This window comes from Nansenia antarctica, assembly GCF_963989245.1.
Source record: "Nansenia antarctica genome assembly, chromosome: 1".
Classification (NCBI taxonomy): domain Eukaryota; kingdom Metazoa; phylum Chordata; class Actinopteri; order Argentiniformes; family Microstomatidae; genus Nansenia; species Nansenia antarctica.
This window is the reverse complement of record NC_137674.1, coordinates 32,810,628-32,827,565: the sequence shown is the minus strand read 5'-3', so window position 1 is coordinate 32,827,565 and position 16,938 is coordinate 32,810,628. Positions and strand designations below refer to the sequence as shown.

General features: G+C 42.3%; 2 protein-coding genes across 2 annotated transcripts; both read left to right on the top strand.

The window, feature by feature from the left end:
• Nucleotides 1-1,523: 1,523 nt before the first annotated feature.
• On the top strand, nucleotides 1,524-8,302 carry LOC308162406 (delta-like protein 4; the record flags this gene model as incomplete). Its single annotated transcript, XM_080536562.1, has 10 exons — nucleotides 1,524-1,692; nucleotides 1,807-2,067; nucleotides 2,386-2,443; nucleotides 3,152-3,427; nucleotides 4,117-4,177; nucleotides 4,531-4,661; nucleotides 5,225-5,394; nucleotides 5,755-5,974; nucleotides 6,992-7,784; nucleotides 8,164-8,302. The coding sequence occupies exons 1-10, from the start codon at nucleotides 1,639-1,641 to the stop codon at nucleotides 8,300-8,302; spliced, it is 2,163 nt and encodes a 720-aa protein (XP_080392688.1). The 5' UTR covers nucleotides 1,524-1,638.
• A 6,256-nt stretch (nucleotides 8,303-14,558) lies between these two features.
• Nucleotides 14,559-16,731, top strand: LOC308167729 (glutathione-specific gamma-glutamylcyclotransferase 1-like). The gene is made up of 3 exons (XM_080542202.1): nucleotides 14,559-15,032; nucleotides 15,344-15,379; nucleotides 15,658-16,731. The coding sequence occupies exons 1-3, from the start codon at nucleotides 14,862-14,864 to the stop codon at nucleotides 16,024-16,026; spliced, it is 576 nt and encodes a 191-aa protein (XP_080398328.1). The 5' UTR covers nucleotides 14,559-14,861; the 3' UTR covers nucleotides 16,027-16,731.
• The last annotated feature ends 207 nt before the right edge of the window (nucleotides 16,732-16,938 follow it).

The following is a 16,938-nucleotide window of genomic DNA, read 5'->3' as shown; positions in this document are numbered from 1 at the left end:
AAAAATATAATACAAAATAACACGATTTACCATTAAACACACAATAAACAAAAGACAATGACTCTAATGGCCTACAATAGTTTCATAGCAGCAACTGTTATGACCATCGTATTTCAATCTGACGGACACCTACATCACTTTACATCTGCTACAATGAGTTATGGAGAGGACGAGGACGAGACAGACTGCTCGCATTCTCACTGTTCTTCACATTTCCCTCAAAGGGCGGGATCCCTCAACAGATTTATGATTTCTGTGGCAGCGCAGTTTGGGATGGGAGCTTATTATCATACAGCTGTGAGGTTATCTCCCGCTCCGCCTTCACTATCTTAGATAAATACAAGAGACATGAAAGAGGATGGTGCGGTCGGTGTTAATGTGAGGCACGCGACTGAAGACACAGCAGGCGCATCTTTGGGGAGGATGAATGATGCGCAAAGACGCGCGGCCGGTTTGGTTCATGACGCCGGGCGTAAAAGACCTCGGTAAAATGAAAAAAATATAATAATCTTTCAATAATCTAATAACTCGATGCATAATTCGTTGGGGAGTACATCAAATATCTGACATAGCACGGTTTAACATTGCAACAGTTCATCAAATGTGTTGAAATTAAGCAGTGATCAATATATTTAGCTATAGACTAATGTATTTGATGTAGGCTAATCAAGTAGGCTAAAAGCTTCAAAACATGTAACCCAACTATTCATCAAATGAACAAATATGAAATGTGTATGATTCAAATTATGTAAAGCTGATAGTGGCCAAACGACTTCTTCATAATTTAAACCAAAATTGGTTAAAAAGAGCAGTTAGCCTAACCTAATTAAAACTAGCAGAATTTTTGCATTTTGTCTTCATTGAGCATTCTGCTGATACAACACATCAAGGGGATGGAGAGAGAAAACGAATCTGTTAATATTAAATTAATTTTAAAAATCCTTTAAGTGTGCAATTATTAATGCGTTTATTTTCTATTTAGACTCATAGATTTATGATAGAAAGCCCATTCAGTTAACCTAAAACAGATCAACGTGCGCGTAATGTTGATGGTCAGAGATCTCCTGTCTTCAGACCGACCGCGGGACGACGTGGGGGCTGGTTCACAGGCTCGCTCGCGACTGGCGCTTGGGTGAAAAGTGGGCGGTGTTTATTGATTGACAGTATTCATAATGAGTGCACTCACTCAACTATATAAACTGAGCGAGACGTCAAACACCCTTCATTAAGAAACAGTATGCTCCGTGACTGATGTACCACTTACATGTGCATGCACAACATTACTGCCACGAGACGGGTGTGAATGTGTGACCGAGTTGCACCTACACAAGACCAAGGGAAACAACTTTGCCGGCAGGATGGATGGTCAACAGAAAGACAGACGGATGACTGAACTGTGGATATTGACGTTAATTTTATGCCTTTAATCTGTATCACTGGATAACAAGGTTTTTCAACATCTGCTGGTTTCGGATTGTGGTGCTGGGTCTCGTCCAAAACGGTTTTGAAGAAGGATATATTTATTTCCCTTTTTTTCCCCCCCAATTTGAAATTTCACCATCATTACTTGGAATAGGAGCTGTTTTTGGGGAGAACAGGTTATTTTTCAAAGGATACACACTGCAACTTTGGACAAGAATGGCCGCTTGGTTTACCTTTATCATCGCAATAATTATAACGATATCAACGCAGGTAATTTATGAACTTATGAGTTGGGTGACATAGGGAAATATTATTGCTGTAAATGTTTGCGAAGCAGTTTTGCATTGTATTGCATATATGTATTGATTGATTGTGTTCCTATAGGTTCTGGGATCTGGTGTGTTCGAGCTTGATCTTCATCAGTTTCAGAATAGCAGAGGTTTGCTGGCTAATGACATCGCGTGCAGCCCTGCATGTAGGACATTTTTCCGAGTTTGCTTGAAGAACTATCAGACCGTGGTGTCACCTGGCTATTGCATCTTCGGCACTGTCGTCACACCTGTACTAGGCACCAACTCCTTCAGCATCATGCAGGGCGACGGGGTCACTAAACCAATCCGTCTGCCGCTCAACTTTGCATGGCCGGTAAGACGCGTGTGTTACTTATTACCTCATCAAAACAGTCTATGTAATTAGAATATAATGCCTAATTGGTGAATAACCGTTAATGCAACAAAATTTAAAAAGTTGGTAGAGTATAGGTCCACTAACAACTGGACTATACGAAAGAAATAGTGATGCATATGGTATTAAAAACCATGCCATGTGTATTACAAGACAGTTTCCTTAAATGCATTCCATAATAACATTTATCAAAAGACAAATGTATGAAAAATAAGTCAGCAAATCGTTTATTTGAGATTTTGAGTGCAAACCCACTTTTTTCCTTGTATCTGTCCCCAGGGTTCCTTTTCACTAATCATTGAAGCCTGGTCCTCTCCTTCAGCGGATCGTCCTGAAGGTGAGTAAAGCGTCACTGCATGACGACCGCAAGAGGGAGACATGCCACTGTAATACATGCAGTTAATTATTCCCTATCCATAGGAATACAAACATATCACGCAGTATAAACGAATGAAATCTATTTGAAAAGATCTTTGCAGAGAAAAAACAAACTCGATAAAGGTGAATGTGTTTGCTTCATGCGTTGAGATGAGTTACGTGCCACAAAGCACTTCTTTTTTTTTCTTCTTTTTTTTTTTTTACAATCTCTCTCCAACACAATTGCACTTCCTTCGGTTTATTTTTGGCGTGGGAAAGTGTGCACGTCTTTAGTGAGAATATCTGAACCTTGCCAAAACCCTCTGACTGCCTTTCCTGTATTTTACACCTTTTTCTGTTCCGCCCTTTGGAAGGGGAATAATGGGTTGAAAATGTTTTGCTGACATAAAGGAAGAGGAAATTTCAATCGCAGTACACGCAGTGCACTTCAACCACTTGAAAGAATAGCAAACAAGCCTTGATATATTCACCAACGGGATATTCCCAACACGTTATATTTCTATATATATATAATACGTGTATTTAAAGGAACAATGTGCAGCGCACTGTGTGTATGTATTATTGAGGCTATAAAACAAAAGTTTGCATTGCTCCCCCTAAAAACAAAAAGAAAAGGTTGATGTTTACTTGATCTTTACGCATGCGTTTTGTGCTCTTTCCTTCACAGATACAAACAACCCCGAATTATTGATTAGTTCCTTTGCCATCCAAACAAAGTTGGAAGTAGGGGATGAGTGGTCCCAGGGTGTGCAGACCGGGAGACAGACGGAGTTAAGGTACTCATACCGGTTCATCTGCGATGACAATTACTACGGTGACAGTTGTTCCAAAATATGCACTCCAAGGGACGACCGTTTTGGCCACTACACCTGCAACCCTGACGGGCACATATCCTGTCTCCCAGGCTGGAGGGCAGGCTGGAAGGGAGAATACTGCGAAGAACGTAAGCAACCAGTGTAATATTATGGCTTTAGGCTATTATAGGCCTACTTGGATTTGTTTCTGCAGGAAGATGTGTCACGTTATTTCTCAAAGCAGACTGACTATTAGCAGCAAAAACCGTCTAGAACGGCGACGCTCAATTGCCGGCCGCCTGCCGAGCCTATGGGTTGTAGTCCCAGGGGTTTGTAGTAGTCCCTCTCAATCCGACCCCTTCAACACCCCTTTTCTCAGACATCTCCGCGCGTGCGCCAATCATAATCCCGGGCGGTGTTCTCCGGGTGCAGCACGCGCCGGGTTAATCGCGGCATTATTATCCGCCACGCGCCACTAAATTGCGGGGCTCTATTGTTGAGCGCGAGGGCAGCAGCTGCAAACAGGGGGTCCAACAGCCCACCGACAACAATGGGGCAGCTGTCCGCTTTTGAGAGCAAGCATCTGCTCAGGCCTAACCAGCCGTTAAACACTGGTCTTGTAACCATGCAAAAATCAATGTCACACACACAACACAACACAGGCGTCGCAAATTAAGATTTCTTTAGAAATAGTCAGGTAACAGGTTTGATGCTGAAAAAAAAAGGTGTTTTAAGGTGACAGATCCTAATTGGGAGTTTTGTGATGCATTACGCCTAAGCGACGCTTGTTGAATGAGCCACCTAATACAGCCTGTCTTCTTGTCTCGTTTTATTGCAGCGATCTGTCGTGAGGGCTGCAGTAAAAGGAATGGAAATTGTTCAAAGCCAGGCGAATGTGTGTAAGTACTCTTATTCCCTTCGTTGATCTTGACTGTAATCACCAGTTGATCTAATCAAGATGTCTGCCTCTTGTGTGTGTGTGTGTGTGTGTGTGTGTGTGTGTGTGTGTGTGTGTGTGTGTGTGTGCGTGTGAGTGTGTGTGTGTGCACGGGCGCTCATGTGTGTGTATGTGTGTGTGTGCATGGGCACGCACGTGTGTGTGCATGCACGTGCACGCATGTGTGTGTGTGTGTGTGTGTGTGTGTGTGTGTGTGTGTGTGCACCCACCCATGTGTGCGCTTGCCTGAGTCAGTGTGCCTGTATGTGTGTATGTACACAGTAGTAAAAGGTGTGGTGTTTTGTCCTCTAACAGTTGCAGGGAGGGCTGGCAGGGCACCTTCTGTGATGAGTGTAAGCGCCACCCGGCCTGCAAACACGGCACCTGTCAGCAGCCATGGCAGTGCACCTGCAACGAGGGCTGGGGGGGGCTCCTGTGTGACCAGGGTGAGTCCACTACTACACCCCCCATGAATCCTTCCCTAAAACCCATAACCCTAAAACCCTTAATAAAGTACAGCAGTTTAAAAACACATATGGAGGAAACACAGATGATAACTGGCGTGAGTTCACTACACCACCCATGGATTAAACCTTAAAGCCATAACCTTAAAACCCTTAATAGTACAGCCATTTAAAAAAACACATAGGGAAGAAACACAGATGATAACAGATGATAGCTGCAACGTTTGCAGGAAAAGTGCTATACAAATAAAAGTTATTATATTATATTATATTATAACTGCCGTGAGTTCACTACACCCTCCATGGATCCTTCCCTAAAACCCTTAACAAAGTACAGCAGTTTAAAAATAAAAAATAAACACATATGGAGGAAACACAGAAGATAACTGGCTATATAGGTAACAGATATGATACGCCATACAGTAGTTAACTGTATAACGTTACCAGAGCATAGTGTCATCTGATATCCTTGTTGTCGGACGGCCTCCAAGAGAAAGGAGGAGAGGAGTGACTTGTTATTCATACACACACCGTCGGCTCCACAGATCTGAACTATTGCACCCATCACAAGCCCTGTGTCAACGGAGCCACCTGCATGAACACGGGCCAGGGCAGCTTCACCTGTACCTGCCAGCCGGGCTTCACCGGGGTCACCTGTGAGACGCAGGTCAGCGAGTGTGACAGCAAGCCCTGCAGGAACGGAGGCCAGTGCTTGGTAAGTTTCCGGAAATCCAGTCCTCTCGTTTCCCACACACACACGACGCTGGGTTTCCTGTTTTTTCCCTGTCTCTCTATCTGTCCAAGGGTATCTTGCTTGTGTTGAACAATGGCCTCCAGACAGACCTGCAGTCAGATAAGTTGACCAGGTCACATAGTAGTCTCCTGTGAGTGAATGTAATTCAAAAACGGAGGCAAAGTTGGGGGCATAACGTTTTTTAAAAAGTGGTGTCACACAAGCATTATGTGAATAAAGAGGCACAGTCAGGCAGCGAACTCGGTGACCTTACTAGTCTTAGCCTGGGATTGTTTCAGAGATCTTAGGTGATTAACCCCTCTGTCTCTTCTTTGCTCTCAGGATCTTGAGAACGGCTACAAGTGTGGGTGTCCACAGGGGTTTGAGGGGGTGCACTGTGAGACCAGAATGCTGACGTGCGCCGACTCGCCCTGCTTCCACGCCGGGAAGTGCCACAAGAGAGAGAATGGGCGGAGCTACATGTGTGAGTGTCCGGCGGGCTTCACGGGACTGAACTGTGAGAAGAAAGTGGACAAGTGCACTTCCCTGCCCTGTACAAACGGTAAACAGCCCCCCCTTCTCTCTCTCTCTCTCTCTCTCTCTCTCTCTCTCTCTCTCTCTCTCTCTCTCTCTCTGTCTCTAATGGGCTTCTCTCGCTCTGTCTCTCTCTGTCTCTAAAGAGCTTCTCTCTCTCTCTGTCTCTCTTTCTCTCTCTGTCTCTAAAGGGCTTCTCTCTCTCTGTCTCTAATGGGCTTCTCTCTCTCTCTCTGTCTCTAAAGCAGGGGTCTTCAACCTTTTTCAGCCCAAGGACCCCTTGGACGCGAGACAAACAGAACAGGGATCCCCATATGTATATATATATATATTTTTTAATGCGTCACATTTTAAGGCCTATAATAACTTTTATATTTACTTAATTCACCTTTTATTCCACCTTATTATTTATATGCTGGGTTATTAGCCTATATGTGTTTATGATTGATAAAAAAATCAGAATTTCCCGTTATTGATTAACGTTAATTTCACAACGAAGACCGAACTGCACCATTTTAGCCAACACCTAGCTTGCTAGACAGGTGTTTTTTTTTTAGCTAACGTTATGTTAGACTCTGCATCATGGGGATCATTTATTTTGTAAATAGTTTTGGTCAAAAGTAGTCTATTATTGCCTATTAATGCTTGTACTTTACTCAATATCATTTTTGTTATATTTTTAAATTCTCACAAATTATTTTGGTGAACAATTGTCAATTTGGTGAATAATTGTCAAAAACAAAAATTGGCGGACCCCCTGCAGTACCTCTGCGGACCCCCTAGGGGTCGCGGACCCCTGGTTGAAGACCACTGCTCTAAAGGGCTTCTCTCTCTCTCTCTCTCTGTTTCTAAAGGACTTCTCTCTCTCTCTGTGTCTCTAAAAGGCTTCTCTCTGCCTCTCTCTCTCTCTCTCCCCCTCTCCCTCCCTCCTCTCTCTCTTGACATTTTAACGATAATAAATCTCCTACCTACAGACTGTAACTGTAGGTTTTAAGAGCTCATGTAATAAAGTGTGCGTCTTCTGTTCTACCACCATCCTCCTCAGGGGGGCGCTGTGTTATCCACGGCAACACCCGCCTGTGCAGCTGCCGCCAGGGCTTCGCCGGCCCGCGCTGCGAGGTCAACATCAACGAGTGCGCCGCGACCCCCTGCTCCAACGGCGCCACCTGCATGGACCGCATCAACAGCTACACCTGCGTCTGCCCGCCGGGCTTCGTGGGACGCAACTGCGACAAGCCCACCGACCGCTGCGCCTCCCGCCCCTGCCTGAATGGCGGCACCTGCGCATCCCAGGGCGCCAAAGGAGCCTTCTTCTCCTCCTTCGCAGCAGCAGCCGTCTGCGTATGCCCCGCCCACTACTCCGGCCCCCAGTGCCAGGACTACGACGACTATGTCCCTGTGCCTTCGTCCATCACGCCCAGCCCCAGCAGCACGGGCGGCGAGCCCGGGGACGGGAGGCTGCACTGGTCCGCCATCCTGCTGGGCGTGGGTCTGGTGGCCCTCCTGGTGCTCCTGTGCATGGCGGCGGCCGTCCTGCGGCACGTGCAGCGGCAGAGGAAGCGGCAGCGCGACCAGGAGACCATGAACAACCTGTCGTCGAAGGAGAACCTCCTCTCCCCGCAGCAGCTGAAGAACACCAACAAGCAGGCGGACCTGGAGGTGGACTGCCTCAAGATGGAGGAGAGAGAGAGAGAGAAGTCCAACCACAAGCACATCAACTACCACCTACAAGACTACAAAAGCTCCAAGGAGTACAAGGATGAAGCGCCCCAGGAGGGGAAAGACGAGAACTGTGACAAGACGATAGAGGAGAAGGTGTCGTTGAGTAGAATGTACAGGTAAGAGGACGCGGGGAGACCAACTGTCAAAATGACCGTCGTGAGATTAGGTTAGATTAGATCGCTGCACATGCAGCTTTGTGCGGTTGACTCAATACCCAATACTGTACATTCATCGCTGACACATAATCACAAGCTTATTACAATTAAAAGTGAACGCACTCTTAACTTTACTGACCTCAGGACAAGCCTGTTCAATATATACCTTTATGACTAATATCCATGAACACATACAGTACCAGTCAAAAGTTTGGACAAGCTTTCCCATTCGTGTCCAAACTTTTGACTGGTACTGTACTGTATTCCCCCCAGTTCTAATCTTGATCAGTTCCAGTGGTGTTTGAATGTTGACATGTTGATGTTTTGCTTTCCTTCACAGTGACAGGCCGGAGTGTAGGGTATCAACGATATGTTCTCAGAGAGATTCGATGTACCAGTCTGTGTTTGTGATAGCAGAGGAGAAGAACGAGTGTGTCATAGCAACTGAGGTAAGCTTTCATTTTCACGTTTCAGTCTGAACATGTTTCTGCAACTCTTAGCAGAAATGTCATGAGTGCTGAGTAATGGCAAAAGATCATCACAGTTTAATGCCGAAGGCAAATAAAACCACTGACTCTCATTTATAAAATATAGTTTATCTTTACTGCTGCGTTTTTATAGCATGTGTATAGCACGTGTATAGCACGTTTGCAGAAAAAATGGGTCCTGACTAACAGCTGCCTTTTTGTTTGTTGTGTTTCTTTTTGTTGGTTATTGTCCTGCTTCTCTTCTTTTTCTTTTTCTATACAGTGTCCTTGAGTTTGAGAAAGGCGCTTCTAAATGAAAATCGATTACTATTCATCTATTATTGCTCTGGTGATTGAACCTGTGTCCTTCCCTCCCTCCCTCAGGTATAATACACGGAGGGTATCAGTCATTCTGAAGAATGGATATCTTCTGGACTGTTTACAGCTGTAAGAATAGGACTGGGATTTATTTAACTGCAAATTTGCTGCTCTTGAAAAAAAACTTGATAACTGGACAGAGCCTGTGTGCTCTACGAATGCAATAGGACTCAAACGGCGAACCTTGGTCAGAATGTAAGGACTGAACAGACTGAGAAATAAGGCACACACACCTGACTGGGACGTTTGACCTCCACAGTGTGTACTGTTAGATTCAGGCCCTTGACAGGACTTCTACGGGGAAACAGGTCTGTGTTGTTTATGCCAGCGTAACTCATGAGCAGGAGGAGGAGAGGGCTCTGTCTGAAGACACTCCACCCTATTGCGATAATCAGCAATCAACCAATCAACTTACTGCCAACAAGCCTGTGGAAGGAGCCAGCTAATTCTAATTTCTCTACCCTGGCTAAGTGCTATGCAAGAAGAAAAGGGAAATCAAAAAAACTCTTTTAAAGGAGAAAAAAACCTACTGGAAACGGTTCATTTTTGAGAATATTTGAGACCTTTGTCGGTTTTGTAAATTTGCTATTCCTTTTTTTTTTCCTTTCTTTTTTTTTTACTTTGATAAAGAATGTATGCAGCCCAAATCACAGAGCCTTACGTATGGGTTTAAGAGCAACATTTGTGCCCTGCTTCTTCTTGAATCCTTTGCACAACAAAAAATGGAGGCAAAATACTTTTCGAGATAACAATTGATGCAATACATGCTGCAGTGCAAGAGGGATTCAAGGTGAAGCAACTATTACGTCTTATTATGCAACATTGCCCATTTATGAATACAAAGACAAACTAAAAGTGACTATCGTACCAAGGACGCCTTCAATTGAAATTACAGAACCAATAATGTTATTTTTAAGATTAGTATTTCACTAGTTATTTAAATATTATGAAGCACTGATCTTTCTATGTTTTATAAGATTATTTTGTATATAATGTATATTTATACGTTTAGAAGTCTCGTGTGTACAACTGTTTTTAATTTGTTGCCCAAAAAGTTGAATTTATTTTTTAATGTTGTTGTTTTTGTTGTTGTTGTTGATGATGTTGTTGTTGTTATTGTTGTTGTTGTCGTCGTCTAAACAATGAAAAAAATATCTGGTACACTGTTGTTTGTTGGTTTCATTAAATGTTGAGTGCAAGTGATCAACTAGAGATCTCTAAATCTGCCTAGATGTTGGAATTATCAAGATCCTTCAGTTGATGTTATCACCTGGTGTGAAAACAGCTTCCTTGTCTAGATAATGTTTGGCCTTGTAGCAGTTGTAATAATCCCATGTATATGGTGATAAGAGGCATGTGTCAATGTGATGTGAAATCAATGTGCTCGCAATCATTCAGTGGACAGTATTGTAAGTGACAGCAATGTGAGAAATATGGAAAAAAGTTATATATTAAAACAATCTGTAAGTTAAAACAAATTCTTACAATGTTAATATGATCATACATCTCCTTCACATATACTGTATATTTTTTATTTTATTTTTTATTTTATTTTAGTTAACTGCAAAGATACAGTATCTATTTAATACTGCATGCCAGCAATCAAGAGGAGGATAGGAAGGCGACTGTATAACTATACAATATACAGAGTAGTCAATAATTGTACTGTGTCATATCCTCCAAAAAGGAAAAACAATCTCATCCCTGCCCGCTGACCCCAATCACATTAATGTCCCTTTTAATTGGCTGTTTCCTTGATCGCCCACGCCATAATAAGCTAAAATACTGAAACAATGAGAGTGCACAATATGGAAAAGAAGCTACTTAACAAAACCCAGGCAGACGCTTGGTGTGTGACCTTACACCGGTGGGAAGATCAGCATATGGCCCCTCTTTAACTGGGCGTGAACGTAGAGATTAGGAACCCAAGAGTCACTGTGCCAAGTCACTGCCATCTGAGGGATGTTGAAGCCCAAGAACCCGCATAACACAGATATGTGGTTCTCAAGTCGCGCAAATGACCAAAAAGCTTCTTTTATTTATTTATTTATTTTATATGACGAAAGTTGAAGTGTTGAAGAGCCCATATAAGAAACAACAGTTTTATACTACATTTGTGATTTGGATTCACTGTATAGTCTGCCGTAGGCTACTACTGGGTAAGTGATACCTGGCTTGTAAACAAACTTACGTTTTAGGTTGTGTTCAAAAGCAAGGACTGTGTATAGTTATGTGTTTTTAGCATGTTGATGTTCTATTAGCAAGTTGTGATGTGCTAAACATGCAGTTAGACATTCATAGCGATGTGCCTTCTTAGCTGCCAGCTACTAGTAGCTGTTTTGCGTGTGTTTTGATTCAGAGCAAGTTTCTCCCATTCTCTGTTTGAGGTGTACCAGCATTCAAATAATATCTTCTTCAACTATTTCTTTTTTTCAGATTTCAATGTTTGACACATCATTTGAAAGCTTGACTGACTTGAGGACTTTTTCACCAGACCCTGTCACATCAAAGAAAAAAAGAAAAACATCCAATCATCCACCTCCATCCCAGTGTTTGTCCTCTGACTCCCCCTCCCTCAATCCCCTCTTAGGTTAATATATATCTGTCAGAACACACTAACACACTAACGTTGGTCTTTTCTACATATTCTATCCCATTTAGTTTTCAAACCCTTTCAAACGAGAGCCACAAAGCCAGGCATTTTCATTGTGTTATAATCAAAGCATCCTGTTTATGGCCCAGTGACATCATTTCCTGTTTCCCTTCTGATTAAAATGTGAAGGGCGCCCGCCAACAAACTTTCTCACGCATTTGTTCTCGAAACGTATGTGTGACACCTCTTAACATTCAAATTCTCCAATAATTGTAAGTTTAAAGGGTTAAATCACCAGTTTTCCCATTAAGTTTCAGCGGTTTCCCTCCATGTTGTAATGTTGTTAATTAACACTTGGGGGCAGTAAACCATATATAAGGGGCCTCAAAGTGAGAATGAACTTCCACTTTTTTACAGACCTCTGTAAGTTTCACTCAAACATTGATTTATTTGAATAGAAATCGATAATGCTTTGAGAATCACAGATTCATTACACTAACAAGTCATTGACACCACTATAGGTGGTTTAGTAGGTGGGGTAGTATTATCTGACGGTGTCATCGGTCACACCACGTTGGGACCAAGGCATCATAGCCCAGGTCTGAAGTCAGTGAGGTTCAGGAAGCCTTCTTAAGTGGTCATTGAATGATAGCTAGGAATGATAAAAAAGCTTATGGGAACTACAGACACACCTGAGCACAGCGCAGACATTTAATGCGCTTTAGAAACCTTGGGAGGTATTGTGCAAGCTAAAGCCTCTATTTATAGGTAATCTCATTAGAGCATCACAGACTATGGAACACTCGAGGATATAACGGGAGCTGTTTTTCACACAAGGTTAAAAATAGATGTGCCTTTCCTTATCTTGTGAGGAGCAACGCACCTAATGATCTTAAATGACTTTAAAGATGTATACGAGGGAACAAGGAATGTCTTTGTGCATACTATTGGTGAATGGAATCTCTGGCACTCTTGCAGGATATGAACTATTCAGCGCATAGGCTTGGACATTGAACCAAGGACATTTCACGTCACTGGCAATCTATATCTGACTAAAGAACATTGTGTGAGTAGTACCAAATAGGCTTTCTAAGAATATATGCACTGTACAATGTGCAGTACCCCATGGCAGGACAAACATCTTATCAAACTTGTTGCCATGCGGTTTTTTTCCCTTCAAGGAAACTTTCCTCAGCAGTGCCCTTGTTTCTAAGTGCACTTTGTTGTGTGGCAACATTGTAGGCTAACCATGATCCATGACTAATCATTTCATCTTTGTTCTCTGAGCTCCAAAAGTGGCACTCCAGCCATCTACTTCCGGTCAATGTACATTTATGTAAATAAGGATTTCTTCAAAATAATAGCACCCGGTTTTATAAACTTTTAAAATAGTAAATAGGGGTCAAGGAACCAAAAATATATACAAATATATATCACTCATAACCATATAATATTTGGTATCGTATTGCCACAGAACAATTTTTTAAAAGATGTCAATGAATCTTTGGTAGACCACTCTATTCTGGAACACTTCTGAGAAGTTGAATTCTAGAGTTCTAGAGAGTTTGAATCTGAAACGATGTCAGTGCAAATATTTCTGGCTATTTACTGTGGCCATACACCGCAAAGTACCCAATGAACATCTGCTGAACATCTAAATTCAAAAGCATGGGCATTAATATGGAGTTGCCCCCCCCCCCCCCCCCCTTTGCTGCTATAACAGCCACCACTCTTCTGTTTATTTGTTTATTTGTTTATTTAAAAGGATCCCCATTAGCTTATGCCGTAGCAGTTTGCTAATCTTCCTGGGGTCCACATATAATCAACAGACAAACACCTAATACATTAATACAACATATAATACATTAAAGGGACAATGCGTGACCCTCCGCGACATCCACACACTATCCCCCCGATACAGTAGTAAATACAACAAAATAAACTAAAATAAATGAACATTTACAAAAAGGGCAAATATTATTAATCCATTAAAATATAAAGACCTATAAAGACATGATCCTAACGCAGTCATCTCTTCTATGAAAAAAGGAATCAACCAAAATAAACAAAGTGAAATAAAACAGCTACCTGTCATCAGCCACTTAATAGGTGCCTCTTCAGTCTCTTTTTGAATAACCTTTTACTTTTTTCTTGGCGGATATCAAGAGGTAATCCATTCCAAATAGTTCTAGCTCTATAAAGCACTGTTCTTTTCAAAAAAATTGTTCTTGGGTGGGCTTTCATAATGTCACCATTGCCGGCCTTCCTGGTATTATGGCTATGAACAGTATTACAAAATACTATGTGATCTTGCAGGAACTCAGGTTTGTGTGTTCGCAGTGTATTGCTAAGAAATGTCACTGTGCCTGAGGCTAGCCTTTTCTCCACATTAAGCCACGATAGGCTAGACTGCATTTTATGAATGCTAGTTCTAGAAGAGCAACCCAGAACGAGCCTAGCAGCCCTGTTCTGAGCTACTTGTAATCTAGATAGTTCTGTTTTTGAGGCCGAGGCCCACACCACTGAGCAGTAATCCAGGTGAGTTAAAACTAGTGATCTACAGACTTGTTCCAGGATATGAGATGGTACATATGGTGCACATTGTCTTGTGATGTGAATGCCAACACCCATTTTCTGAATGATTCTGTTTATATGCTCTGACCATGACAGGTTGTTATCAATGACCAAACCAAGTAACTTTAAGGATTTCCACTATATTTTGGAACATGGTTGCAGGGATTTGCTCCCATTCAGCCACAAGAGCATTACTGAGGTCTGGCACTGATGTTGGGCGAGAAGGCCTGGCTCGCAGGTTCTAATTCATCCCAAAGGTGTTCAGTGGATTTGAGGTCAGGGCTCTGTGCAGACCACTCAAGTTCTTCTACGTCAAACCATGAAAAACAGCCCCAGACTATAATTGTGTACACATACTTTTGGCTATGTAGTGTACTTTCTGTTGGGTAATTTGTCCTTATTTAATCAAATAAAAGAGCAGTTATTGTGATCCCATCACCTTCCCATTGTGTTTTTTTAACTCGTGCTTTTATTTTGAAGGCGAAATGGAGTTAGATGGAGTTAGTTGGAGCTCAGAGAACGCAGATGTTTGCGCGGTGGTTTCCTAGAATGTTTTGCTCCAGAGAGATTGATTCTGATTGGTTCGTTTCCAAGTCTCAGGCCCGCCTATTCTATGATATCATTGGTCAGGAACGTCTTGTTCTGACGCAGCCGAAACAACAAATGCACGTGTCTGGACGTCCCACACTGTACAGGAGCTGATTGTATTTGACAGTAGTTGAAACAGCGAGATTCCTCCATGAGCTCTTTAGAAAAAAACACTTTATCGACATCTTCGCGTATAATTGTGGGTTTGTTTTGTAGAAGCGCATTAGAAACGCATGTGTGTCCATAGGCGATTAAGGAATCAATATAGTGGTCAATATGGAATCACAGTGCAAGTCATGATGCTTCGGAATGCATCAGATACAATTGAGAGTAAGCTGCCTCGGTGAATACGCAAGTCAGTCACTTCTTGACAAAAGAAAATACAACATCACATCGGTCTCTTCCATCTAATACCTTGTTTACCAGCCCTGGGAGACAATGAAGCCACAAGACATTATAGCAGAAAAAGCCAGCCTGTGGATATTCGGGTATGGTTCCTTAGTCTGGAAACCAGACTTCAAGTTCAAGAGGAGCAAAGTCGGTTACATTAAAGAATATAAGAGACGCTTCTGGCATGGGGACAATTTCCACCGAGGAGACAAAGACATGGTAAGTGTTTTTTTCATTCAATATGCAGTAGGGCTGAGCTACAATAATGTAGTGTTGAGTAGAAAAGCAGGATCAGAAACAGTGGAGAGTTTGAAAATGACAGAAGCATATTCTGATTTGTGACACAAAATGTAATTAAGAAGTATGTGTTTGTAAATGTATTAGTATACATAGTATATATGTATTAGTATACGTGTATATGTATATATAGCATATGAGAGAGAGAGAGAGACTTTTTATTATGCCCAACTGAAAAAATGCTGAGTGTGCATGCATTCTAATGTACCCTCTCTCTGTGTTGCCCTTCAAAGCCAGGTCGAGTGGTGACTCTAGTGGAAGATCATGACGTAAGTGGCCTTACTTTGTTCTAAAATAACCCACAACTTCACTTCACTGCACTTCACTTGTTGATCCAACCTTAAGAAAGCATACTGCCTTTTTTAAGCATTTGTTGCAATGAACTTTAGTATGCATTGAATTGTGTAAGCTCTGTAAAGTAAACACCTGTAAAGGTTTACTAAACTAAGTGCATTATTCACTCTAGTTAACTATTGCTTTTACAATCTAGGCCTAACTCACTACTGTTTGAAGTTAACTCACTCACTTTAACCTCTTTCCACTGCAGGCTTGCACTTGGGGGGTAGCCTACGAGGTCTCAGACTCCCAGATAGAAGAGTCACTGCAATACTTGAACGTGAGAGAGACTGTGCTGGGTGGCTACATCACCAAAACGGTCGAGTTCACTCCCAAAGAGAAGGGCCAAGGTCCGCTACTAGCCCTGGTCTACATCGCCACCTCCGACAACCCCATCTACCTCGGGCCTGCCACGCCTACGGAGATCGCCTCCCAGATCGCCATCTCCCAGGGCAACACGGGCCACAACATAGAGTACCTCCTCCGCCTGGCGGAGTTCATGAGGCTGTACTGTCCCGAGGTGGACGACGACCACCTCTTCTCCATCGAGGCGGCCGCCTTGGCCCTGGTACTGAACTGAACCTGAACTGGCCTGGGTCAGAACCAGAGACAACAACAGACCAGAGCGCCACGCTAACGCTAACGTGAACAATGTGAAGATGATATGAGTCGACGTCCGCATCATTAAATGGTTGACGTGACGTCATCATCTGTGAGGTTTTTTGCTGTTTTTCACATGAACTTTAACCTCTGAAGCTGAGATGTTGTAAACGAATTCTGTCTGAATGCCTGGGCAATGATTAAGTAAGGCCCACAATATTATGTAAAAGGTGTGTGAAGGGATTTCTGAGTTCATCCATTTGGACTTGTTGTTGTTTCTGAATCATCTTAAAACTGCAATACTAGTGACACGGATTTCTGGTATTTGGTGCAGCGGTTCAGCTATAACTCACAGACTTTTAATGTATTTTTACATTTTTTATGTTCTATAGCACTTTTATTGTTTTGCTGGTACATTGTTAACATGTAATTTTACTCTGAACTTGACATTCTATAGCACTTTTACTGTTTTCCTGGCGAGACGAAGAAAATCTCGTTTTAAAATGCACATTTTTGTTTTGAAATTATTGTATTGCTCTATGTATAGCTATTTGTTTTCTTTTCTAATATGAACATTATTTATCTTTGTTTAAAAAAGGAAGAGGAATCTATTTTCAAGTGTATTTTTGTTGTTGTTGTTGTTGTTGTTGTTGTTGTTGTTGTTTTTTAAGCCCAACCACTTAAATAAAAACAAAGTTGAGTTGAGCTCTTAATAACTCCCTGACTCCAAACCGCCAGGTATTGCAACACTCCACTGTGGTTAAACAGTGTTTTTACCTCACCCACCACCCCAGCTTCCACCTGCAGGTTCACTCTGTATTTAGCTACCTTCCTACAGGGGGTTGAATTGTTTATGGGCTCACTGCCTTATTATTGTATTTAATGTTGCTGT

Bases quoted from the DNA above. Each gene is read 5' to 3' on its own strand.
- LOC308167729 (XM_080542202.1), top strand. From the start codon at position 14,862: ATGAAGCCACAAGACATTATAGCAGAAAAAGCCAGCCTGTGGATATTC. The intron at 15,033-15,343 runs GTAAGTGTTTTT...TGCCCTTCAAAG, and splicing joins ACCGAGGAGACAAAGACATG to CCAGGTCGAGTGGTGACTCT. The intron at 15,380-15,657 runs GTAAGTGGCCTT...TTTCCACTGCAG, and splicing joins CTCTAGTGGAAGATCATGAC to GCTTGCACTTGGGGGGTAGC.